The 25,811-nt window shown below is 42.6% G+C and overlaps 1 protein-coding gene across 8 annotated transcripts in view; it reads right to left on the bottom strand.

Annotated features, from left to right (window-relative positions):
• PLEKHG3 (pleckstrin homology and RhoGEF domain containing G3) overlaps positions 1-25,811 on the bottom strand; it is a 73,711-nt gene that overhangs the window by 5,409 nt on the left and 42,491 nt on the right. Inside the window, exons 2-18 of one of the 8 annotated variants that reach the window (XM_048485785.1) lie at positions 19,383-19,747; positions 18,918-19,018; positions 17,363-17,432; positions 17,034-17,080; positions 15,447-15,597; positions 14,315-14,446; positions 11,866-12,048; positions 10,745-10,837; positions 10,134-10,220; positions 9,590-9,623; positions 8,541-8,645; positions 5,991-6,077; positions 4,965-5,003; positions 4,400-4,410; positions 3,791-4,090; positions 1,901-1,999; positions 53-1,502 (exon numbers count right to left, since the gene is read on the bottom strand). In XM_048485785.1, coding sequence (XP_048341742.1) covers positions 53-1,502; positions 1,901-1,999; positions 3,791-4,090; positions 4,400-4,410; positions 4,965-5,003; positions 5,991-6,077; positions 8,541-8,645; positions 9,590-9,623; positions 10,134-10,220; positions 10,745-10,837; positions 11,866-12,048; positions 14,315-14,446; positions 15,447-15,597; positions 17,034-17,080; positions 17,363-17,432; positions 18,918-19,018; positions 19,383-19,676 — 3,283 coding nt within the window. In that variant the 5' untranslated portion in view covers positions 19,677-19,747. The remainder of the gene's footprint in view (positions 1-52; positions 1,503-1,900; positions 2,000-3,790; positions 4,091-4,399; positions 4,411-4,964; positions 5,004-5,990; positions 6,078-8,540; positions 8,646-9,589; positions 9,624-10,133; positions 10,221-10,744; positions 10,838-11,865; positions 12,049-14,314; positions 14,447-15,446; positions 15,598-17,033; positions 17,081-17,362; positions 17,433-18,917; positions 19,019-19,382; positions 19,748-25,811) is intronic. The other 7 variants (XM_048485784.1, XM_048485786.1, XM_048485787.1 and 4 more) reach the window with 7 other exon arrangements.

The following is a 25,811-nucleotide window of genomic DNA, read 5'->3' as shown; positions in this document are numbered from 1 at the left end:
TAGGGACATTAGGCTTCCTCTGACAGCACACTGCCCACATAGGGCTACCTACCCTTGCCCTTCTTGTTGGCCTCCTGCTGGCCAGATGAAGCATTACGCTTCATTTCTTCCTCCAGTTCAGTAAGCTGCCTGTGCACTTCAGGCTTGCGGCCCTTGATTCGGAGGCTGTACTGGCGGGCCAGATGGTACACCTTGTTTTTCATCTTCTCTGTCAGCTCCGCTTCTGTCAGGTGGGCTAGACGCATGATACGAGGGTGCAGCTGAGGGGAACACTCATGTGGTTCATAATTCCTCAGCTCTTGCATTAATTTCCAGGGCACTCTGGAGAGTTCGGCTCGATCCACAGGAGATTTATTCTCTGGAGAGGGCACAGGAGACTCCTCCGTTATAGCTCCAAGATCTTCATCCTCCAAGATGAGAAGCGACTCAGAGAGGTCAAAGCCATTCTCCTGGCCCTTGAGTCTGTTTCTCAAAGAAGGTTCAGCACACTGTCCGTTTGCCCGGCCAGCTCTGCCCTCATATTCAGCCTTTCCATTCCACAACTGTCTGCCGGACTTCTCCATCTCCTCCCATACCTTAAGCATCTCAGCAGATGGCCTGAATTCCGCTTCACTGATGGGCTGGGGGTTCTCCTCATGGCCTGGCTCAGAGCAGGTGGCCTGGGGCCCAACAGCAGACCTATTCGAGAGTATCCAGGATGCAGTCCGACAGGCCTTGCTGCCAACAGAGGTACCCAGTCTTTTCCTCGCTTGCTGCTCAGGTTCTGGCTGGGGGAGGCTGTTGATCCTGAAGACTGAGTTCCTCACCAGTCCTTTGGGGATGTAGGACAGGCTCTCCCTCCGTCTGACACTGAAGCCAGCATCTTGATGCTCAGCATAATCGTAGTAGTTCTTGATCTTATCTAAAAGCAGCCGGTCCTGCTGAGACAGCATGGATTCCTTCCGCCTGCAGGAACTGCGATCCGTTTCAACTGGACCAGGTGAGCGAAGCTCACTGCAGGCACTGCTAGGCTCAGCTGGGGGCTCTTGCGGCAGGCTGCAGTTCTGGGGCTCATTGGTGCCATTATTGCGGCAGGTGGCCTTCTCGCTGCCATCCAGGCTTAGGACGCTGCCACTCTGGCTGGCCTGCTTGGGAGTCAGGTAGCCCTTCCCCTCCTCTAGAGCCAGGCTGCTTCGACGAGACAGGCTACTAGTAAAACGCTCAGCAATAATACTAGCCTGATCTAGCACAGAAAGAGGAAGGATGCTTCTCGGCGGGGACACGCTTCCATCTTCTTCCTCCTCCTCTTCCTCCTCCTCTTCCTCCTCCTCACTGCTAAGTGGCTTTTCTGCATTTTCAGTGGGCTCCAGACCATCTGAATTCTGATGCAGGACTCCATGTTGGTCTGCAGAGGCTGACTCTGGAGGACTTGTTGACTCAGGGTCCGAAGGATTCTCTTCTGGGCATGCTTCCTTGTAGGAAGAACCCTCTGCTCCCCTCTCAAGCTCCATTGCTGATTGTGCCTGGGAAATGCACATAAAAGAGAGAAAATGAGAAAACAGGAATATTTCATCTATCTATTTTACAAGCCAAAATAGTGGCCTTGCAAATTTCAGATACATGTTTAGAAATAGCAAACTGTTCCTATTGAAATGCCAGCCTTCGCTAAGTCTCAATGGTGGCTCCGTAAGAGATGTACATTTTATCTAGTTTGTAGTATGTTGTGGTCTGGAAGTAAACAGGATACTATAGCCAATACGGGAACTTTAGATCATGAAAACAGAATTGCCAGGGCCTGGACTGTTGAAGCCGCTACTTCAAGGGAAGGGCAAAGACATCCCCTGTCTAAAACTGGCAAGAGTGGCAATACAGTTATGCCTAGCAGCATATTGGGCCACATGTCTGCAAAGGAGACCCTCACCTTTAAGACCGAAGTAGTAGCTTCCGGGATCCGAGTTTTCTCACTATTTTCTGGAGACTGGCATGGTTTGTGCCTTTCTTGTGCCTTGTGGCCCTTGCTCTGAACCAAAAGAGAAAGAACACTGTTTAGAGGATTGAGCACATGGTATCAGGAAAGAACCGCAGTCTTATTGGATGCCAGGACAAGAGTAACTGAACATCCTTGACCACTGCTATCTGTCATTTTTTAAACACCTTATAATTCGATTTTCATTTCATTGTCAGTCGGGTTAGTATTAGTATCAAGACATTTTACAGATGAAGACCGAGATCGCAGCTTGTCCCAACCACCTAATTGCATTCCTGGGTGAAGAGAATTCTCATGTAGGTTTGAGTCAATTACTACAGCCCCTGGGCAAACCAACCAAACCCACCTCTTACACAGGGACTGCCACCATCTTAGCTGGCTTTAAAAGCAAATTAGATGTAAGAATAGGTCTGCCACTGGCTATCAACCCTGATGGTTAAATAATACCTCCATGTTCAGAGGCAGTATACCTCTGAATATTAGTGCTGGAGTCAGGGGGGAAGTATTGGCTTCCGCATCCTGATTGCAGACCTTCTAGGGCAGGGGTAGGGAACCTGCGGCTCTCCAGATGTTCAGGAACTGCAATTCCCATCAGCCCCTACCAGCATGGCCAATTGGCCATGCTGACAGAGGCTGATGGGAATTGTAGTTCCTGAACATCCGGAGAGCCGCAGGTTCCCTACCCCTGTTCTAGGGCATCTAGTGGTCTCTGTGTGAAACAAACTGCTGGACTATATTGACAATTGGGGTGATCCACAGGCCAAGAGCTTATTGCTTTATAACTCCACATGGTTGGTACACTGCAAATAGTAAAGGAAGACAAGCATTGGCAACATTGGTTGGTTTGCCACTCTGGCAACCAGCAGCTTTCTTTGCAGCCTTCCAGACTTGATCATCAAGGCACCCTACAGCACGGAGATGTTGGCAGCTGAATGGCAAACAGCCTTGACAAGCTATTTGCAAGATGCACTGGGCAGCTTCATAAGAAGACAACGGATGTGAGATGGCTATAAAGCATACTCACTGCTACCTAGGCACAAGGCAGCCTTTTTGCCCTGATCCTGTCCAAGCTGGAGGCATTCACCTAGTTTTTGGCCCCCCCAAAAAAGTTAAGTTTGCACAGTAAGGATTGGCCAGCTCTTGTGTCAACTACAAAGTCTTCCTCTCCAAATAAACTCAAATGATTTTTTAATTGAAGCCTTCAAATTATTTCACAGTGCCAGACAGAGGATTGATCAATTAATCAATCAATCAGGATTCAGTCAGTAGGTGACTGGCTTGTCTTTACAAGAGCTAGGGGTGTGGGGAGAAGAGTTCCCCCCACAGCCAAACCCCCCATATTTGCTCCTGTCCACAGGTAGGTCTGCTTTCATCCTTAATACCGGACCCAACGAGGGTCCTATATTGTAGGCACCAGGACTTGGCAAACAGCACTAGCTTCATCTTACTCTCAAATCTATTAAGGTGAACCTTTCCGAGCAAAAGGAAAAGAGCTGCAAAAAGGGGGCTTGCCACGGGGACAGTGGTAATCAGGACCAACTAGCCTCTTTGGTTAACAAACCACAAACCTTGTTAGCCAGTGTGGGAGTGTGCAAAGCACAAAGTGTGTCATTGGCATGACTGAAGGGTTAACCAGCTAGCTGTGAAGTGGGCTGTGAGGGGTCCCATTCCATCGTCCAGCCTCAAGATGCAGGTTGGGCCCAGGCCTGGTTAACAGGGAGATTGTAGAGAAGACAGCCAAAGATGGCGGAGGGCAGGTGAGAGCCATGCATCAAGCCAGCAAGCATAAGGGAGATGAGGGGAGAGGTTGAACAGGCACCTCACCGTGCTGCCCCAGGAGAAAAGCAAAGCGTTGGCCCGATAGTGCCAGCAATGGAGGACTGCCATCAAGGAGCTTGCAAAATCTGCCACCTGCTCCGTTCCTACCAGCCTCTCCTCCTCTTCCTCCTCCTCCTCCGCTTCATCCTCTTCCTCTGGCCCCATCTCCTTCTCATTGCCATCACTTTCAGCCAACTCTTCAGGATGTTCCTGGGGAAAGGTCTGCTCCTCCTCCTGTTGGGACAAGCTTCTGGAGGGCTGTGGGGGCTCCCCAAACTCCAGAAGAGCACCATCACTGTCCGCATGCTAATGGAAGTGGGGCAAGCGAGAGCTCCCTTTAGCAAGGCACTAGTGCTGAGAGGCCAATGGAGATGTATCTTGGGGCAATTTTCTCACATCCAGGTTGCCTGATCTGTATTTGTTTCTTATTCACCTGCAGCAGTGACTTACTTCTCACTCTTTGGGAGACTACAACAGTGGGCAGCAAGTATTCACTGTGGAAAGCATTTTGTAAGGCACCCAAAGCCGACTGCAGGTCACCCAGTGCCTTGACCATTTAAAGAAACCTTTACCTATCACTCCCATGTTTTCCCTTCCACAGTTTCTGGAGCTTACCTTTAGTCCTACTGCCACATTTGTAGTATATGAAAACAGAAGTGGGGAGGGGGAAAGAGAAAAACAAAGGCAGTTATAAGCAGTGGGAAGGGTTTCAACTAGTTTCAGCTTATTTCCTCACTAGTGCCAATTCCCAATACCTGTTCCAGATGTACTTTGTATGACTACAAATAGCTACAGTCAAGCTGAGCCATTTGTTCTACAGGCATATCATTATATTCAGTTTCAGTGGGTGCAGTGGTTACCCCCCCCCCCCCCCCCCCCCCCAAGGCAGTGGATAAACTCTAAGCAAACAGAAAGCTATTACTCAATGAATATGTAAATGAACTATTTGGGATTATTCAACATGGAGAACTATCTTGCCTGATCTTTCAGCATCAAAGCTGCACGGGCCGAGAGACTCTAATCTGTGCTCACAGTGGCTGTTTGGAATTAATCTGAGAAAGGCAGACCAGGTATCTCTTAGATCCCCACATCCAGCCCACTTTGCCTAGGGAAGCACCACTGCATATAGAGCCCCTTTCCCATATGTTTGGGGGAGGAGGTTAGGGGCAAATTCACTCACCTTTGCTGCTCAGTTGCTTGAGGATTTGTTTTGTTGGCTCTGTGATAAAAAAACACAAAGTCGGTTAAATAAGTTCCTGAAACCCAGTTACTGGTTCAGAGCCCAGAAGCACCCAAACTGTCCCAGAAGTAGCCCAGCACCAGCCTCAGCCCATCCAGAAGCAAACACCTCAAAGACTAAGTGCAGAGCAGAAGAGCACCAACCTCCACTAGCCAGGGGAGAAAATGCCTCTCCAACACCCCACTCTCAGCATGCATCAGCCTTGTGGTCTTACAAGCCACCAACGTTAAAGGAATGGAAAGGCCAGCAAGTTTTTTATATAAATACCCTTGCCTTCTTCCAACGGCATTTCTACAGATAAGGCTGTGTGTACTTTCCCCTCCCCCCTCACATATTATTATTCAAATTCTGCACAAAGCAAACATCCACATTCTGTAAACAGAACAGATTCTGCCAGTTTTGAAAGGTTAGCTGCACAATTTCTTACTGTGTGTTGCTTGCTTTGTTTCAAAGATTCAGGTTTTGAAAGAATTTGCAAAAAAAAAATTGGCAAGAACCAGAATGGGGGGTATAACAATTGGGGACTGTTGTGATAGCAAATACCATCCTACTGGAGACCAAGAGCTTTCTATCACTCAGAGGTCCATTTTTGCTCTTGAGGATTTCTGAGAGTTTGTTCAATTCAGCCTATGTCTTCTCAAAGTTTTCAAAAGCCACACGGATGAGAAATACAGATTTTAAAAAGAAACTGGGGATTCTTATGGTGCCAGTTTTGGTGCGAACACAAGGAGGAGTATACACAGCCTTGCCTCTAGGGCTTTAGGAGCCAGTACCACCCATTCATAGTAGCTGGAGACTGAGAGTCATGTTCAGCCATTACATCACCCCAGAGACAAAGCACACACCCCCAATTTACTAAAGACCAGTGATCTCTGGTCAGAATCCCTCCAATTCTTTCCTCTCAGCCCCATGACACCATACTGTAGAGAAACTTTGTGCTCCATGCTGAATTAAGGAAGCCCGCACCAGATTTTCGGCGTTCATTACGCTGTGAAGTAGAGCTATGGAGTCCGTCTAGGAGCTTCTTAGCACTGTTTTTGCCATGGAATGGTTCTAAGGAAGGGGCACAAGATGCCTGTTAGAGCCAGTGTGGTTTTATTGGAAATGTTCCACAAGGCCTATCTTTCTGAAAAAGGGCTCCAGCGCAGTCTCAAGCAACACTCTGATATCCTCTTTCTCAAGGAAACAGGTAGACTAAATGATCATGGGATCCCTTATAACACTGGCCCTTTCCCTTCAAGATTTCCCCCCTGCGTTTCAATACAATTGCTGTTGTGAAACTTTCGTTGTAAGAGAACCAGATGCCATTTTTTTCAAGATTGCCTTGCAATATCTCCTCAATAGAGGCACACTTTTTCAGCATCGTTGGATAATCCAGAGCATGCAAAAAGAGAAAGGGGCTGCCACTAACCCCCACCAGAGATTGTCTAGTGAACTATCTTTATCTGACACATAAATATAAGCTTGAGGCAATCAAGAATTAAGTACATCAGTTATTCCTTGACACAGCAACCAAAGATTAAAACATTATGGATACACCCTTAGCATACTCCTAACTGTCATAAACTAACATTCCTCCCACACCTGTGATACACCAAAACATTGCAATTAGCTAGTCTTATGGGTAAATGATTGTTTATTGCTCCCAACTTTCCCAAAGTCAACATAGCCATTGTCCCATGTTATATATTTACACATAATATAGCCTGGGAACTCCCCTATGTCTACTATGTTTAATTTTCCTGAGTTTCTGAAAGAGAAAATAAACATGGTCTAAACTGCTACTTCTCAGTTTTATCACAAGAAATTTAGACACCAGCTTTAATACATTTATGACAACTGTTGACAAGAGCACTCTTTGTTAAGGAAAGAAATTGAGGAAGGTCAAAAGAAACTCAAAACCTCATCTGTGCGGACTTGTTTACACAAATTACAGAGTACATGATTCACTGAAATGGAACCAGCCAGCCCTATCTTGCACACACTTGTTTGGCACTGACAAAAGAAGGTTGTTTGTGTACAACAGGCTCAAGAGAAATCAGCAGGGGTCAGTAAGAGAGGCTTCTGGCTGAGGCTAAAGATCTGAGATTCACCTCCAAAGTTCCCTATGCAAGGAGTCTCAGTCTAGGAAAGACTTCTGTCCCAAGGATCTGAAGAGATGCCTCAAACCAGAATGGACAATACAAAAGCTGAGAGAGCACTGGTTGAAGTGTAAGTACACTGCTTCATTTCAGACCTATCCAGGTCTCATGAATATGAACTTGGTCCATCCTTGTACAGGAAGTGAGGGGGGAAGTTTGTCATAGCAAAAGAAAAGACCTCTGGCCCACCTTCAGATTTCAATGCTAGCCTTTAAGATGGCTCTGAAGAGTTAACAATAAGGGCCAATCCACATTTTTAAGAACACCATGCAACTAGCCAGGTCAGTTGTACAAACAATAATGATTATTCCTTTATTTATCAAAACAATCATACCCCACTTTCCTCATGGCTCAAGACTGCTACAATAATCGTGTTTGTTTTTTAAAAAATCAAGTTAAATCCAAAATAAAACAACCTCAAATCTCTCCCTCCCACCAGGCAAAACTATTAGTCTTTCACAGAACTCTCTTCCAGCATTTTCTCTTCCATAGATGGCCTGCATAGGTGTAGCCACATTTGTTCCAGAGGGAAAAAGTAGAATAGCGAAGGGAATATTTGTTAATGAGTCAACTTTTGCTGATATTGCAATATGCCAGCTTCTACTCTCCATGTCTTCGGTATTCCTTTGGAGAGCCACAAAAACTGAGGTAATCTGAATTCAGTTTTTGTTCAGCTGGATACTATGATACCTTTACTCACACATACAATTCTAAAACAAAATAAGAAATAGATAGGGAGCACTAACAGGAGAATGCTCATGACACCTACACAAGGCAATGGCTTCCACTTATCCCTCCCTCTCTCCCTGTGTACGAATGTCTTTGAGTTCTTGCCAGAATGTACAGCCCTCTCAAGCACAAGTCAAACTGTAAAGATGCCAAACAAGGTTTTGCTGGCCACACTTTGCCTCTTTTCTGTTGCAATAACTGTGCATCATCTGGACACACTTTCAAGGCCTTTCCTTTTCTTAGGTCCTGAATTTCCCTTTTTTTTTTCCAAATAACCATAATGTCTACCAACACATCTACTCCTAAATCATCTGATGCAGAGGTAACAGAAGTTCACAGTGACCCAAAGGTCTGTCTAGCATAAACAAAACTATGTTCTCTGTGTGTATGTGCTAGAGGTCACTGGTCCTTGGCAAAGTAGATACTTAAGCACATGTCAGCTTGTGACCCAATCTGAATGTTTAACAACAACTTCATCCATAAGGCCACTGAACATAAACCTCCTGGTAGATATTTGGGGGGCCCATCCAAACCCTCCAAACAAGCACTGCTCAGCATATAGCTGCCAACAGGATGCAGTTAGAAGAGCAGCTTCCATTTCACAGCACTGCCTTGTCAGGTATATTCCTACCCCCACCCGGTGTACCTGATTGCCGACGCCCCTGTCTGGCTTGCTGAGGAATATCTTCTGCCTGTTGGTAAGACCAGGCCTTCTTCAGACGCTCTGGACTGTACTTGTACCGAGAAGGATCTAAAAGGAGGAGGACGTGTATGAAAGCCTGGTAACGGGTCCCACTTGGCATGACCAGGTCACAAGCCAATACCAACTTCCCTGAGAATCCTGGAAGCTAATACCACTTCCAAGCTAATACCACTTCCCTGAGCATCCTGGCATGAATCCAGCCACTCAAGTGTGGGAGTTTTCCTGTATTCCACTCCATTCCTGCAGCCACACCTGATGCCTAGAAAGATCATTCCTGATGTTGCAGGATCCATGCAGAGAACAGCCATGCTAGTCAGTGGGAGAGAATAAAGGTGGACAAGAGGATGAAATCAGCCCCTTTCTTTAGTGGTTCACCACTTGAGGAAGAAGAAGAAAGAGTGATTTCACCCCCTGTCCTTCCTCACTTCTGCTGGCTGTGAACTCACAGATATTTCTCTGCATGGGTCCCATGTCCCTGGGAATGGTCCTTCCAGGGGTTGGAAGAAACTCCAGAAACAAAACGGAACATGGGAAAACTCTAAATTCCATGCACAGAGTTGCTGGACACAGGCCATTAGAGGATCAAAGGCTACAGCAAGCAAATACAGGCTAACACAACACTGGTTAATCATTGCTAAAACTGATGTTGTACTATTCATGTAAACTACCCTGAAGACTTACTTCAACAAGAGGGCTACAAATATTTAAAACAAACAAATATATTTTAAAAGGAGGCAATGATTTATATCATTCACATAGAATGTGGCCACCCCCCACCCCAAAATCTCACTCTTACACTGTTGCTTCCTCTGCTGTGTGAATTACCAAGGCCCAATAAGTGAATCTGACCCTCTGTGCCACATAGCACATTGTTAGGCTTGAACTGGGATATTTAGGCCTGTCTAGGCCTGGCACAGTGGGCCGTTGACAGACCAGAAACAAGAAAGGATGCAAGAAAACTGACTTTCAAGACGAACAGAGGGAAAACTTACAATAGGAATCCATTTCCAAGATGGCTTCTTTGGCCTGAAGGGAAGAAAGTGGTTAGTACCCAATGGAAGAAAAAACAACTGATTTCAAGACCTGAAGCAATGGAGGAGCTCCATTTTCCTTTTACTATCAGGAAAACAGAGAAATTGAAAATATAAGTGAGGGGATGTTCCCCTTGCAAGTGCCTTTCCCACATTCTAAGGAGTCCAAATTTCTTTTTGATTGTTAAGTGTCCATCCTTTTTTCAATTGGATCAAAAAGTCAGATTTTTTTTTTAAAAAAACCCTATACCAACACTCCCACAGTATGACATTTCTAAGGCCCATGACATGAGAATGTAGATGGACTCTGAAGAACAGCAAGAACTTACACATACAATGCATATTTCCCCACTCTACTCCTGACCCCCAAAACTTGTTCAGAATTGGTTCCATCTAAGACTCAGAAAATGACTGAGGCAGAAGTAACAGAAGTTCACAGTGATTTCACCCCCATGAATTTTCTCACAATCAACACAATGAGAAAGGAGAAGGAAGTCCCACTCACTTTCTGGGGGATGATGGCATGGTGATTTTCCAGGATCAGACGTTTGATGTGGTGAGTCCAAACCCGTTTGTCCTCCCCTGATTTTGCCTGGTAATAAAAGAGATCTGGTTGGATGACCAGACAGCTCACCCAGCCCTTGTGAGGCCAGCACCTCCTTTCCATTCTCTCTCAAATGCACATACCACAGGTGTGTGCACAAAGTGTCATTAAGTCACAGCTGACTTATAGTTAGCCCAAGGGCTTTCAAGGCAAGTAAAAAGCAGAGATGGTTTGCCATGGCCTTCCTCTGCAGAGTCTTCCTTGGTTGTCTCCCTTCCAAGTACCAGCCCAGCTCAGTTTCCAAGATCTGACAAGATCTAGCTATATCATGCTGACTTCCCTCCCTGTACACCCCATAGCCCCTTCCCAAATCAGCTTGCTAGCATTCTGCCTTCTCCATCACAGTCCTGCACATTCTCTGTGATCTTTGTTTAGCATTCTTATCACCAGACTCCTTCCAACTCTGCACTGTGGCCCCATTCTGACTCCTCTCCATACCTACGACTGTCTCTGCTCCTTGGCAAAGAACCACTTTCAGCTGATTTTCACATGCTAATGGCTTATCAACTCACTTGGATGTTGTATTGCTGCTTGCTGTGCTTGTAATGGGTGACGGTGAAGCAGAGTGAATCTCGGGTGCTCTCGATCAGCATCAAGGAGGAACACTGTACATACATGAATGCAGAAGGTCCATTACAATCTCCAAGCAAACAGAAGACCAACTCTCCTAAACTTAGCATCTATGCACTGTTAGGGCTGCCAGGATAGAAGTGTCAGTGGGTTTCCTTGTGCTGAGAAGTTTCCCAAAATGGCATTAATGGCTCTTCACTTTGGTTGGTTGGCTGGCATGGAGGTCAAAGATTATGTAATAAGGGGCTGAATTTTATTATTTGTTGCTGCCTGATGTTGGGCTTTTAGGATGATCTGGATTATATGTAGAATAAATTTACTGTAGTTATTTAAAACACTTCTGTGTCCCCTTTCTAAACAAGACAGGGTCCCCAAATAAACATACAATGATCTCACTGAATAGAAAGAGAAAGAGCAGCTCAGAGATAGGGCAGAAAAAAAATATCAAAAGGCCTGAAGTGAGTCTGTGGTATGTTTGGACATAGTTTCTGAATTTTAACAATTTCTTTGCTCATTAAGACACTGTTGCAATTGACATGCGTCAGCTGAACCAAAATGGGAGTATGGAAATGGGCTGTGTGGAAGTAATAAGACTCTCATGCATTCCCTCATGCCCTCCGAGTTCCTATTAATCAGTTTGGAAGATCTACTACCCCTTGTTTTTGAATTTGTTAGTACAGAAAAATCTATTCCTTTATTATGCATTCATATACAATGCTTTCTGGAGTGTAACAAATTCACACTAAATAGTTTTTATGTGAGTGTTCATAAAAAAGGGACCTTTTGTGCCTATTCCATGCTGGATGTAAATAGGATTGTGAGGGAAGTGGCAGCACTTCTAGGAAGAAATTATAAGCATGTAATCATATTTGCACAGAAGTCCTTTAAACTGAATTTGTATTCTGGTATAAACTGCCACGTATGAGATCGTATCTGATGGAGAATGAACCAGATTCTTTGACATGAAATACTTGCTTCTCAAAAAGGGAGTCAGAACTAATGACAGACTCACTCACCTATTACCTATATAGGACACAAAATCACAAAAACTGAGCTCACTTACTGGAATGTGGTTTTTGTATACATAGTGATCACCCCGTCTCTTTGTTATCAGAAAGATTTTGTCAAACAAGAAGAAAGTTCTCTCATTCTTCACCCGATGAACACGGAAGGTGCCTTCCAAGACTAGTTCCCCATAGGTCGTCAAATCTGGGCCTTTCCAATTAATTAGCAATGACTGAATTTCCTGTAATCAATAGAAAAAAAAGTCAGAGAGAAGACTAGTACCATACCATTTCTTTGGGTGACTTGAAGTGACTCCTAGAGTAAAAAAAAAAAAGAACTCCGTGGATCAAAACAAGTGCCTGTTCTGTGATGGAACTTCAGCAGCTCCGAACAAGTCACTTGAACTTTGTAAACTCTGAGACATTAAACTTCTATGTCTCTTTAAAGACAGTATCCATTTCGCATACATTTTGTCCTTACAAACAGATCTCCCAGGAGCTTTAAAGCAAGTTTCTGGTAAAGAATGGTTCAAATCTTTTGGTTTCTTCCCTACAGAGTCTCCCCACATCCTCAAGTTATAGAAAGTTTCAGTACTTATCCTGCTTGAAATTTTCTATAAGAAACAGAAAAGAAGGGATGACCCAACTTTATTGTGGATCAAAGAGCCCCAAATCTTCCTCTTTACCACAATGTATTCTATGCATCCAGAATAAAAACCTAACAATACAGAAGATAGGACTGAATCATCAACCTTGGGTGTTCATTCAGCAACTCCTGCATCCAGCCTAAACATAGGAAAAGGCATTGTTGCTGCTCTCACAGATCACAATCTGATATACAAATGGAGTAACAGACCTCAGGATCTCATAAGATCATTTAGGAAAAACAACAACTATGCTGAACACATTTTAGAAATGTTGACCCTTCATCTTTAGTAATCTGCCCTTATTTTCTTGCCCAAATCCAGTCAACAGCCTGGATTTTGCCTTCAAATAATTGATTGGTTTGATTGGTTCAGACAAAATAAAAATAATAATAATAATAATAATAATAATAATAATAATAATAATAATAATAATAATAATAAGAAGAAGAAGAAGAAGAAGAAGAAGAAGAACAAGAACAAGAAGAACAAGAACAAGAACAAGAAGAAGATGAGGAGGAGGAGGAGGAGGAGGAGGAGGAGGAGGAGGAGTTTGGATTTATATCCTCCCTTTCTCTCCTGCAGGAGACTCAAAGGGGCTTACAATCTCCTTGCCCTTCCCGCCTCAAACAAACACCCTGTGAGGTAGGTGGGGCGAGAGAGCTCCGAGAAGCTGTGACTAGCCCAAGGTCACCCAGCTGGCATGTGTGGGAGTGTACAGGCTAATCTGAATTCCCCAGATAAGCCTCCACAGCTCAGGCGGCAGAGCTGGGAATCAAACCCGGTTCCTCCAGATTAGATACACGAGCTCTTAACCTCCTACGCCACTGCTGCTCCTATGAGTTATCTGCAAATTACTATGAGTTATCTGCAAAGGAGCCCTGCCTTTGGTGATCATTTTTTAAAAAATATACGTGAAAACTAAGTTAACACCCTACAATAAAGCTGACACAAACGACCAAAACTTCAAGAACTGCAAAATTTAAAATCCCAAGTGAAGGCAATTTGCCATTAATTTCCGCTAACATTGCTCCCTGACATTAAAAGTGAGTAAGGGTGGGGCCCTAACAAGATTGTGTGTGAGATAATCTAATAAAAGCAGAACTTGTAATAATTGTATGTCAAAAGGGAAATGTGGAATGAATCAGCTATGAAAATATGAGGAAGTCTGAGAGAATAGGCACTCTATTTAGAACCACTGGGGTACTTTTAGGAGGGCATTCCCATGGCTTACCTGAGGTAAGGTAGAAGCACAGAACCCATTTTCAATACCAAGGCCCAGTCCTAGGACTGGTCAGCTATCAATAACAGGATCTTTCTATGTAGAATGCCTTTACCTCCACTTCCAAGAAACCACATAAATGGGGTATAGCTATTTATACCCTGCTTTTCTGTCCAATGATAATCCAGGGTGGTTTACAAAGTGTCCTTCAGTTGTCCAGCAAGCTTCCATTAACAGAATGGGGATTTGAATCTGGGTCAATCCTGGCTGCCACTGAGTTTTACATGTTAATTTCATTCAGCATTATATTATCCAGGGTAGGCTGGATTATTTGTATGGGTTAGGTTGTGCCATAATATCAGCTCTGCATGCAAAAGGTCCCAGGTTAAAACCCTCGCATTCCTAATTCAAAGAATCAGGTTGTAGGATATGAAAGACCTTTGCCTGATACCCTTAAGATCTGCTGCCAGTCAAATTGGACAATACTCATCACTGAAACACCAGTAGTCTGACTAAGGCGGCATCATCAGAATTATCTGCCTAATGTTCCAAGTTTGAGTGGGTGCTACTACAGTCATCCATCACTCATGCTTGATGTCACAATGGATCCTTCTCCAGGATAGTATACTCCTTCTTAATTACCTGCAATCGCACAGCATGCTCATGCTTCCTTTTCATGTCATTGATGTACCAAGCCACACATGTCATGGTGTCGATTGCCTCTTCTACCACTTCATAGCCGTCCTGTTCCAAGTCAAAATGCTTGGCTATTTCCTAGGACAAAAGAGACAGAATCAGATGGCATGAGTCCCTCTAACACTCCTTCCACCCATTTGGAATCCCTGATCTTGCTCACCTTACTAATTTCTAGAGACTGCAGATGACATCATATTTCATCTAAACAACCTCACAGAATTTTACACCAGTCCTTTCTGTCAACTGTTCAAAAGAAGATTTCCCTGCTGTTGTATCACTGGATTTATACTGCGTTTACACTCGATTATTAGTGAAAAGAGTGTAGATCAGTATGAGTACTGCATTTACAGAATGGATGCCAGAAAGCCTCTCTCCAGAACGTTTGCTTTGTTTCATTCAACCTCTTTGGGCATGGGGTTCTGTTTGACTGCCACTCTGATGTGACAAATTATTTTAGTTACACTTAATCTAGAGATCTACACTGAATTCAGCTCTTGCAGAGTTAAGGCCTCATTAGCTGACCACAACTGCAATTTCCACAATTAGGTCTGCTAAGAAAGCTGAGAATTGTTTTCTTACAGTGAAATTAAATATTATTGGTCAGATGTCTTATTTTTTGCCAGCAGAACAGAGAATTTCTTTGTGGATGATTTTATTTTAAAATAAGGTATGGCTCCTTTTATTAGGCAAGAACATGCAGTTTCTACTCCATAACAGAACTATGACTTAAGACTGATTATGACGTAGCAGCCTTGTTGGAAAACCACATTCTTGTGTAACTAATTCCCACAATATATTTACCCATATGTAGCCCACATGGACAAAAGTAATTCCCATGCCCACAAAAATCCAGCCTCTATACTAACTCTCAAAAATTATGCCAATGCATACTTTACAACTTTTCTGTATGTCTAGAAGGTGATGTTTTCTAGAACACAGACCTGCTCATTTCAGGAGGAATACATGTATTGTGAATTAATACAAATATTTATTCTTCCAAATAAAACCATACCACCCCAGAAACCCAACATCACAAACCTGGAGAATGCAAGCAACCCAGAGTCATCGCACAGGTTACCTGGAGGAGAAGGTGATATTTCAGGATGCGCTGGACAGGCTTGAGGAGGTAGGAGCCAAGAGGCAGTGAGTGACGGATTTGTTCTTGCCTCTCGCGAAAGAACTTGGCCAATTGTTTATTCCTCATGCAGTCGGTCAGTGCTGCCACAGAGCTGAAGGACCAGAATCAGATTCAATTAATGGCACCAGCTTCAAAACACACAAACCTCCCGTACACTCTAGGAAGAACTGACAAAGACAGATTCAAATACTCTAAAGAAAAGGAATCTGAAACAAAGATGCTGAACTAATGATAAGCAGACTAATACAGAAAGGCATCAACGCTCAGCAATGTGGCGCATTCTTTGACTCCTGCAGAGATTTTCCATTACTAAGCACAGGAGATTAGGAGATCCAGCAAACTAATCCACTGCAAGGAAAAGCTCTCTTCTCCTGAGCAAAGCCATCCCTTCAAAGCTTCACAAGAAACTGTTATTGTGAGCTACATCTTGTCTAGAAACATCTTCCAAAATATTTTCTTCTAGGATGCATGCATTCTGCAGCACATTTAGCATGTCACAACCCATAGAGCTCATTCACTTACACATTCCAATAAGTTGAGGACAGTCTTTCAATTTTACAGATGAGAAAGTGTGTCAGACGGACGGCAGTGTGCCTTAAAACTATAGTGTATCAATCTGTACAGAGATGCCAATCTAGTCAAAACTTAATGCTGCAGCTCTAATCTGTCAGCCAGGAAGTGCTACCTTTTGCTTTAAATCAAGCAATAAAGGAACACTCCAGGACCATGACAATGCCTGAAAATGTTTGAGCAATATCTCATGAAATTGCTTCGGAGTGGGAAGGCGAGGAGGAACGCTGAGCAGAGCATCCTGAGGACAGGAGTGTGCCTTAATTACCATGCATAACTCTATTCTTCTTGTTTTGACTTGCATAAGCAAAACAAATTACATGAAGTTAGCTTATTAGCATAATTTATATAGGCTGAAGACTTCAGTTGCTCATAGTGCTGGATCTGACGTTTGTGTCACAGAAAATGATATAGCCCTGCCTACCAACTAACTTTCACTCAGCTATGACACTTGGCTTAGTTCAGATTTAATGAAAAGCATGATTTATCATTATGTCAACAAACGGGGTGGGTAGAATCCTTTTCTTCATCTGCCCCCTTGAACACATCCAGTAAATCAAAGATATTCACTTCCATGGCAAATAGTAGTTTGCCATTATGTCTGAACCTGCAAACTATGGTTAGCACTTTTACTGAAGGCCAGGATTTCACATTATGCATAAACCATGGTTTTGTAATTCTGGTTTACCGGGCAAGGGCAAATCATGGTTTGCGCATTTGGCTGAAACACCAAACGGTGGTTTGTCATAAACCCAGAAATATTGCATTTTCTGGTCTGAGGGCTCCCACAGGCTCAGCTGCATAGAAACAAAGAATGGCTGGAAGTTGCATTCAAACCTAGGCAGAGATTGCACAGGAATTCTTGAGTTAAAGACACTTCTGTTATTAGAGGAAAATGCACTCTTCCATAGGCACTATGACATCACTCTTGATTTTTACACTGTGAAGGATACTCACTTTGGGTAGTTGTTGCAGTATTGAGTGTAGATATCAAAGTCCTGGCTCTGTGGAAGGGAGAGGGAAAATACATTGGATGAAAAATACATTGGATTCCCAGAGAGACCCATCTAGGTATCAGCCAAATCCAGAAGTGCTTGGTTTCAGTAAGGTCGTCACATCATGTGCCTTCAAAAAAATACACCAAGACTTCATCCTAAATATTGGTGGATTAAACCCAGACCAGTGGAAGCAACCATACAAGTGGCAAAGGGCTCACACAACTGTGCCAGTCATGGCATTCCATCAACCCCCACCAAAGATCACCACGACATTTCTCATGTCCTTACCCTGTCCACAAAACACCTTGCCACGGCAACAGGGTCATTGTGGCAGCTGTCCAGGTCCTGCAGGAGCTCACTGAGTAGGGGAAAAAATAGTTAATCAGCTGGACATCCCACCCATGGTTGGTGCTTCTGAGACCCTCAACCCCCAGGGACCCACATTCTGTTGCAGTTTGTTACCCAATTTGTGCACATTTACACCTCAGTGTGAGCCTAGGACTGATAGAAGGAGCATGTATTGAAGAGCAGTGAATCATACCAAAGTTGGAAAGGAATGCAGGGCAGCTCTACTATCAACCATGCAAAAACTCACCCTAAGAGGGATTCAGTTGAGGGCCATTTCCCTCAAGGACCTTGGAGCCTCCTCCCAGATAAGTTATTCTCAACTAACAAACCAGATTTCTGAAACAATAAGCAATGGTCCAATTCCAGCAATTTACTCAGTATCTAAATGACTGGATAAGAAGGATCCAGACCTTCCTCAATCATTACAAATACCTGGCCACAGATCTAAGTTTCCAGTCTCTCAGAGGGAATATGTTTGATACTTCCCATGTACAAAAAGGGAAATAACTCTCCCCCATATAAACAAAGGATTTCTTTTCAGGCTAGCTCATCTTTGAAAAACAGCATTTTAATTATCCCCTAGTTCTGATCCCAACACCCCTTCCCCTCCTCACCCCAGGCAAAAAGGCACAAAAAGTTCTTCCTTCTGCCTCAATTTTTGTAGCTGGTTTTGGACTTATCCTGTTACCCCAATGTAATGGTTGCCCCCTCTCAGAGTGTATTTGGTTTAAAGGAAGAAAAGTTGTTTCTATCCACTTCTCCACACCATATTTCATTTTATAAACCTCTTTCTTCACATTGACACCAGTTGTCGACACTAAGAAGTCCCAATTTTTTGCGATTCCTTGCCAGGAAGGCACTCCAACTCCCTAATCATTTCGGTTGTCCTTTTATATACTTTTCCCAGGCCTATAATATCCTCTTGAGATGGTGTAACTCGAACTGTAACACAGGATTCCAAATACAACCAAAACCATACATCTGTTATTATTTTTTGCTGACAAGTCACAGCTAATACATGCCCATCGGTTTTTCAAGGCAGGAGATATTCAGAGGTGGTTTTTCACTACCAGCCTCTGCATCATGACTCCGCTATTCCCTGATGGTCTCCCATCAAAATACTTGCTAGAATCAGTGTGTGACTGAAGAGAATTAGGATACCGTCCATTTGGTTTTTCCTAATAAGCCCCACAACAGAATCTGTCTCCCTCACCAGTAGATATCTTCATTGAGCTATCAACTACAATCCCAAGAAGTTTCCTGGTCTGCTTCCAATTGTTCAGACTCTCACCTGCAGTATGAATCAACATAGTCCATTCTTTCATCTCAGGATTCTGCTGTTCTATTCTGCTACACTGTGTAAACCGACTGCGATTGGGACCACTTATGGAAGGTCACCTCCTGGTTTATTTTTAAGGCAAAACTGAAAATCAATACAAGGAACTGAAAGAAAGTAAGTGCCATAGAAATCATGGTGGCCACACATCACACTCACCTATTTAATTCATAAATATCTTCAATGTTTCCGAAGAGTGCACTGACTTGTTCCGGCCGCAGGAGCAGCTCTTGAGTGTCTATGATCTTCCCCAAGTAATTCTGTCAAGTCATATCAAGCCATGAGAATTGCCACATAGAAAGCAACCAAATAAGACATACCACCAAGCCTTGAAACCATGTAAATAGGTAGAAGCTATGGGTTCAGCAACCCAATCAGTTCACCTGGGGATATTACATTCAAGCCAAAACCCATAGCTTTCATTAGACACTTACAGCATTTTACATTAGAAAATAATCCAGATAAACAATTTTTATACCATTTATGAAATGCTATAAAAGTAAACTACTTTGAACCACAAGAAACAAACAGAATATGAAGTGCTTTTAACAATAACTAAATGCGCTGTGTAGCAATGGGCTAAGAATGATTCTCCTAACAGGTATGCATGGCAGACAGACTCACCTCTACAATACTTCGTAAATCCCGCACATACATCCGTTCTGACTCCACGATCTCCAGCACCACACGCTCCAGGTAGCTCAGTTTGGAGTGGGAGACAGCCGAAGCGAGGGAAGGGCTCTTCAGGCCTCGCCAAGTCCCTAAAGAAGCATTGTTGTTGGCATTGTACAGCAGTCCAGCCTTCAGGGAGGCAGCATCAGCAGGTGTCTGGGTGATGTCATTCCAATCCTCCATAATGCGGCTAACATGGGTTAGGTTGATAGATAGTTGCTCCGCAGGGTGTGCTGAGGAGTTCATGCCCGAGGAGGCAGACACTGGAATAATTTCATCTCTGCCACCAGAGGGAGAAGCCAGGAGCCTGGTCAATTCTGTGAACGACAGTAGCTCATTAACAAGCATGAAAATTTAACTATGCAAGGTATATGATTGATTATGAATAGCAAATACATTAGTGGGGGGCTGCACTTTATGTAGTCAGCTTATTTTCTATAACTTTTTGAAAGATCCTTATGCAAAACTTGAAAAGAGAAAATTATCAGTATAACTTGGGAGGGGGCTACAGCTTAGTGGTAGAGCATTTGTTTAAAAGGCAGAAGGTCCCAGCTTCAATTTCCAGCATCTCCATCTAAAAATGTGATGTGAGAGATCTCTACTTAACACCCTGTAGAATAGGTGCCAATCTGAACAGATGATATTCACCTTGACAGGCTAATGCTCGGATTCAGTATAAGGCAGCTTTATGTGTCATGTGATTTAAATCAAGGTGACTGTAGTAACGCCGTTAAATCATGATTTAAATCACCAAGAAAAGGAGGTGACATTGATCCTTCCAACACAAGAAACTTCAGGCTAGAAATAAAACGTGTCCTCTGTGGAGTTCTATATTGTTATTTTCCCCCTTTGGATTCTGAAATGTTCCAAGCAACTTTTTCACAGGTTTTTAAACCTCTTTTACAATGATTCTTTTGAATAAAATGTTTCCAAGCTATCTTCCCTCTCTTTGTGGTCTTATTTATAATGATTATCTTTCCCACTGCCATTTTCCACACCTCTGTGCCGTAGCCCAACTTTCTCCTCAGTGCCATTTTTTCACATCCCTGACTTCACTCCTTTCCCCAACACCTCTTTATTTTCATTATTTCTGTGTTTCGTTGTTATTGTTGTTTGGTTGAATCTACAAAGCACTGATTAAACAGCTACAGAGAACCGAGGCAAAGAATCAATGAAGCATCATTTCAATGAATAACATCCCACCTCCCAAAAAAAATGTTAAACCCAAATCACAGCTATGAAATGGTTGGAGGAGGTGACTGTGGACAAACATCATGGTAAAGGGCGGGGTTCAAAAACATTCTGGAAAAGTTCTAGATGACTTGTGCAGAAAGGGCCATCGATTCAGCTTCCTGAACAAGCAGCTCAGTTTTATCACTCCAGATTTTCCAGAGGGTAAATCCTTTATCAGTCGCTCTGCCAGCATGGCCAATTGGCCATGCTGACAGAGGCTGATGGGAATTGTAGTTCCTGAACATCTGGAGAGCCGCAGGTTCCCTACCCCTGAGCTAGCTGATTGCTTTAACAATTAAAATATACCTGTTTGCAACTAAACAGAGGTCTTTTACTCCCCCAAATTCAATCCAAAACTTCAGTTTATAAAGTCTATGTGGCAGGTTCCATTTGAATCTCATACATCTCCGTATGCATATAAAAGCATGCGATCACTGTCTTGAAGGGAATGGTGGTTCCTGTAAAGCGGTAGTAAAGCGGTAAACCCAGTGAGACCTCCAAAACGCTAATGCTAGAAGTTACAATAGTGGTGTGGACAAAAAAAAAACCCATGCAACTAAGGGGGTGGGGGGAAGTGTCTGCTGGTGTAAAAGTGGAGATAATTTCACCCAATTCCCACCTCCTCAGCCTAGGCAGACAGTTTCTAATTTATTTAGAAAGAAAATGTAATCTTACAGGAGTAACTAATACACTTACTAATTTAATTCAATGTAATTAAGAACAGAACTCCATAAGCAATCGAAATGCAGAAAACACTTTTCTTTCTATAAAATAGTGAGCGTCACATTTATAAAAACTTCTTTAATTTTCTCCACCCACCCCTGCATACCTGGTGCCATGTTTTGCTTCCACTACCAAGCAAAAAGCAAGTATTACAATCTTGACAAGACTGAAAGGATATCCTAATATTGTACAGAAAAACTAGATACATAATTCAATAGAAAGACCTCTGGATTTAGAAGCACATTAATCACTAATCCTCTGCTCAATTTTCCACATGTATTATTCTGACAATTCACAGTATATGAGCAGTACCAACACTTATGATGGAAATCCACCAAATGAAAATAACAATACTAGGAACTACTAGAAACATTATGCATCTTTGCAGCTTCTGATAAGATAAATTTAATAACCATCTTATGCAGATGTTCTTTAACATACAAGGTTATTGTAAAAGATTATCCTCAGGTTAAAGCAAATTTCCGGAGATCGCTAGAAATCTCATATACAAGACCACGATTCCATTTAAGTAGAAAGTGAGGATTATAGTTTTTACAAACATTTAACTGAATCAATATTTCATAAATTCTAAAGAAAATATGCTCTCCTCCTTTGGTCAGAAGCATTTCAAAATCCAAGAGACATGTGTCTAAGTATAATTCATGCAGATGCGCCGCACCCCCCTCCCACCTGTGAGGTGGGCAAAATAGATACTACACCACACAATCACTGCACACTGTACCACAGAGAGATGCACATCTTACCGTAACATGTCTCTGAAGGTGCCAGTCATAGAGGTAGGCAAAACATTAGGAGCAAAAACTACCAGACCACAGCCACACAGCTCAGAAAACCCACAACAGACAGTTGATTTGACCTTGAAAGCCTTCAACAACACAGAGCATGAATTATTGTGCTATTGCCCTCATATACTCTTTCCTATCATTTGTATTTATTTATAGAAAAGTTCTCAAGATCTGTAGCCTCTCACATCCAACTGAAGAGCCAAGTCACTCTTGCCACATTATGACACATCTGTGAGTTGGAAAGTGTTTTTTTTATTTTTAAAGTGTTTTTCACGTTTCGGCCTGCAGGGGGTGCATTTTTAAGGCTAGCGGCACCAAAATTTCAGGGTACCATCTAGAGACTGTCCTAGTGATACCACCCACATTTGGTGATGTTTGGTTCAGGGGAAGCAAAGTTATGGACCCCCAAAGGGGGTGCCCCATCCCCATTGTTTTCAATGGGAGCTAACCTGAGATGGGGGCTACCCATTTGAGGAACCATAACTTTGGTCCCCCTGAACATAACTTCACCAAACTTGGGTAGCGTCATAAGAATAGTTAAAAGATGATACCCTGAAATTTTGGTGTCACTAGCTTTAAAAATACACCCCTTCCAGGCACCCCAAGAAATTTGCCCAAGATTCTTTGTTTTGCAGTGACTTTGCTCCATTGTAGCCAATGGGGAATTTCTGAGTGTGTAGGCAGGCTGCACATTTTTGAAGATAGAGACACCAGACTTTCAGGGTGGCTCCAGGAGGGCCTCCTGGTAATAGCATCCAGGTTTGGAGACCTTTGCTTCTGGGGGTTCAATTTTATGGGCCCCCAAAAGGCTTATTTTGTTTTCCCGCTCCTGCACATGAAAGCCTGTGGGCTGAGTTCTCTCAGAACTCTCTCAACCCCCCCCCTCCAGAAGCAAAGCTTCTGCCCCTGAACCAAACATCACCAAACTTGGGTGGTATCATCAGGGCAGTCTCTGGATGATGCCCTGAAATCATGGTGCCACTAGCTTTAAAAATGCACTCCCTGCAGGCTGAAAAAACACCAAAAAATAATTTCCAAATACCTTGTGCATTCTTATTTGTTCATATTTGGCAGGACATAATCGACAATTTTTTGTCCTAATGTGCCCTTCAAATTTGCTCAGATTCCAGCCGAATCTGCTATTTGTTCTTCATCTTGAATCTCCAACCCTCAAAAAGTGATGCTGTTTCAGGGTGGGGATAATCCACTTCTAATATCATCACTTTCAATTTTAGTTTTAACTGGGGACCCCAGATTCTCCCTTTACAGGTGGATTTAAAAAAGAAGAATCTGAGCTCCCTAGTTTAAAACAATTCATTGAAAGTGATGCTGTTTGGGGGTGGATTGCACTGGAGGGGGTTTGTGAGAGATGTTTCTGACATTTGTTTGGTAAATGTTTTGCTGGGGGTGATTTGTGAGAGATTTACATGCTTAATACCCACTTGCACTGACTTGGAGTTGTTTCTCAGGCTAACAACCTACCTCATAGGGTTGTTGTGATTAGGAAAAGAGTTGGTGGGGAGAGAGCCATGTATGTTTTGATGGGAGTGGGAGGTGTTTTGTGAGCTGGTACAAAAAATCATTGTTTGGTCATGGTGGGGGAGGTTGGCTGCCCATACGCCGGGTGGGGGAGGGCGGGCGCCAAACTCAGGTTTTGTCCCCGGGTGCCAGTTTGCCTAGGTACGCCCCTGATTGCTTGCCACTCACCCAAAACAGTCTTAGGAATTATTACAGAAATATTAGCCAGCAAATATCACTTTCATTTTGACTACATATATAAGGCCCACAATGGAAAGATTCAGAGGTATTGGACTATACCAATAATCGACAGACCCACTATTGGACTATATTTTGCATTGGACGATACTTTTAATGTCTGGGATTACTGATTTATAATTAATTTTCCAGATTTCAGAATTATGTCTACCAAGTTTAACATTCTAAATATTTAATTGCATATTTGAAAGCCAATTAAATTAACCTATGATTATATAACATATACCAGAAGAGATTAAATTAAGCAATACAGCTTCTGTTTTTTCTACATTAAGATTATACCCCACAAACTGGGAAAAAATCAAATCATTTTAAATTTCTAATTGGAACTATCTGGGTCCATTGTAAAGGCAACAACATCATCTGTATAAAGGCTTAACGTGTTGAGGACCAGTTTTAATAGCTTTTTATGAAGATTGAGGCTGAGATCAAGCTTAGGAGAACCACTCTATCTCGCCCCAATCCCGGGTCCTTTTCCCTTCAATGACTCCAGACCAGCTGAGTTCTCAAAGATTTATTGAAAAACAGAAATAAAAGAAATAAAATATAAATGCAGTTAAAGAGATTGCTCAGCTGAATACATTCGTCGGTTCTGTTGGGACCTCTTGCCCAAGAGATGCTTCTCTTAGCTTAGCCCATGGTAGAATCACCTTGGTCTGTGTTCTTAGTCTCCAAGAAAACTTCCCTCCTTGCCATGCAGTTACCCAAAGCCTTTGAAGTGCCTTATTTGTGCATCTTCCTGTCCTGGGTACATTTCCATGGCCTTTTGGATTCCCCATTCAACGATCAAAGACCATTTTAACATATAGGTGTGATGCTGCTAGTTTTACAGTACAATTCCATCACACTTTTAGATACACAGATTTCCAATCATGATTGCAAGGAGAAAACAGACAACCTTGTTTTATACCCCTGTTCAGTTTGATTTGAGATGACAAAAAGTTCTGTAGTGAATCCACCCGAAGAAGAACAAGCCCTCCAATATCCCCATTAATGTCCTCCATCGAGGCATATTGTGATAAGCATGTGAGGGAAAATAATGACTTTATAATGTATGTAAATATGACAAATTCTCAAGGAGAAATTAAGTCTTGGCAAAAGATGAAGGATGAAGGCAAAAAAAGCACATTAGTTACTCTATTTTCAATTAGTTTCAAGATATACAACGGAAATTCGCATAGGAAGAGGGATAATGGAGTTGACTGAATTTGAAAAGGTGATGATGCAACAAAAACAGCATCTATTAGGATGGATTTATAAGTTATTACTTCAATTTGACACAGAAACACAGTAACATGGATGTGAAATTTTGAGGAAGAAATATCTCTTCAACAATGGGAAACTCTTTAGATAAAGGATATAAAATTCCAGCCAGTCAAACATTAAGAGAAATTTTGTATAAGATCTTCTATCAGTGGTATATTCAGAAATGGAAAAAAACTATGAAGGAAATGTTGGAAATTTACTGTGTCATCCTATATATGCCAATAAAGACTTTATTTACCTATAAAAGAAATGTTGGAAATGGGGAAAAAATGGATAGTACCTTTTATCATATGTAGTTGATATGGTAAAAGACAAAAAAGGAAAGAAATACATGCTGAAATACAGAACATTTTGAAAATTAAATTCACTATGGAAGCTTTGAGGCATTTTGCCAAAAAAATTCCCAGAATTTTGGAAGATATATGGTAAGAGCTACTAGAGTAACATTCACGGCAAAATGGAAAGAAGCAGTGTGTCCATTCTGGGAATACTGGAAAAATAAACCAGTTGAATATGCAGCGATGGCAAAATTAATGAACTATGTGAACAAAAGATCAATTAAATAATTTCAAGTTAA

Source organism: Sphaerodactylus townsendi, linkage group LG02 (assembly GCF_021028975.2).
Source record: "Sphaerodactylus townsendi isolate TG3544 linkage group LG02, MPM_Stown_v2.3, whole genome shotgun sequence".
NCBI classification, from domain to species: Eukaryota; Metazoa; Chordata; class Lepidosauria; order Squamata; family Sphaerodactylidae; genus Sphaerodactylus; species Sphaerodactylus townsendi.
This window is presented reverse-complemented; position numbering and strand designations above follow the sequence as displayed.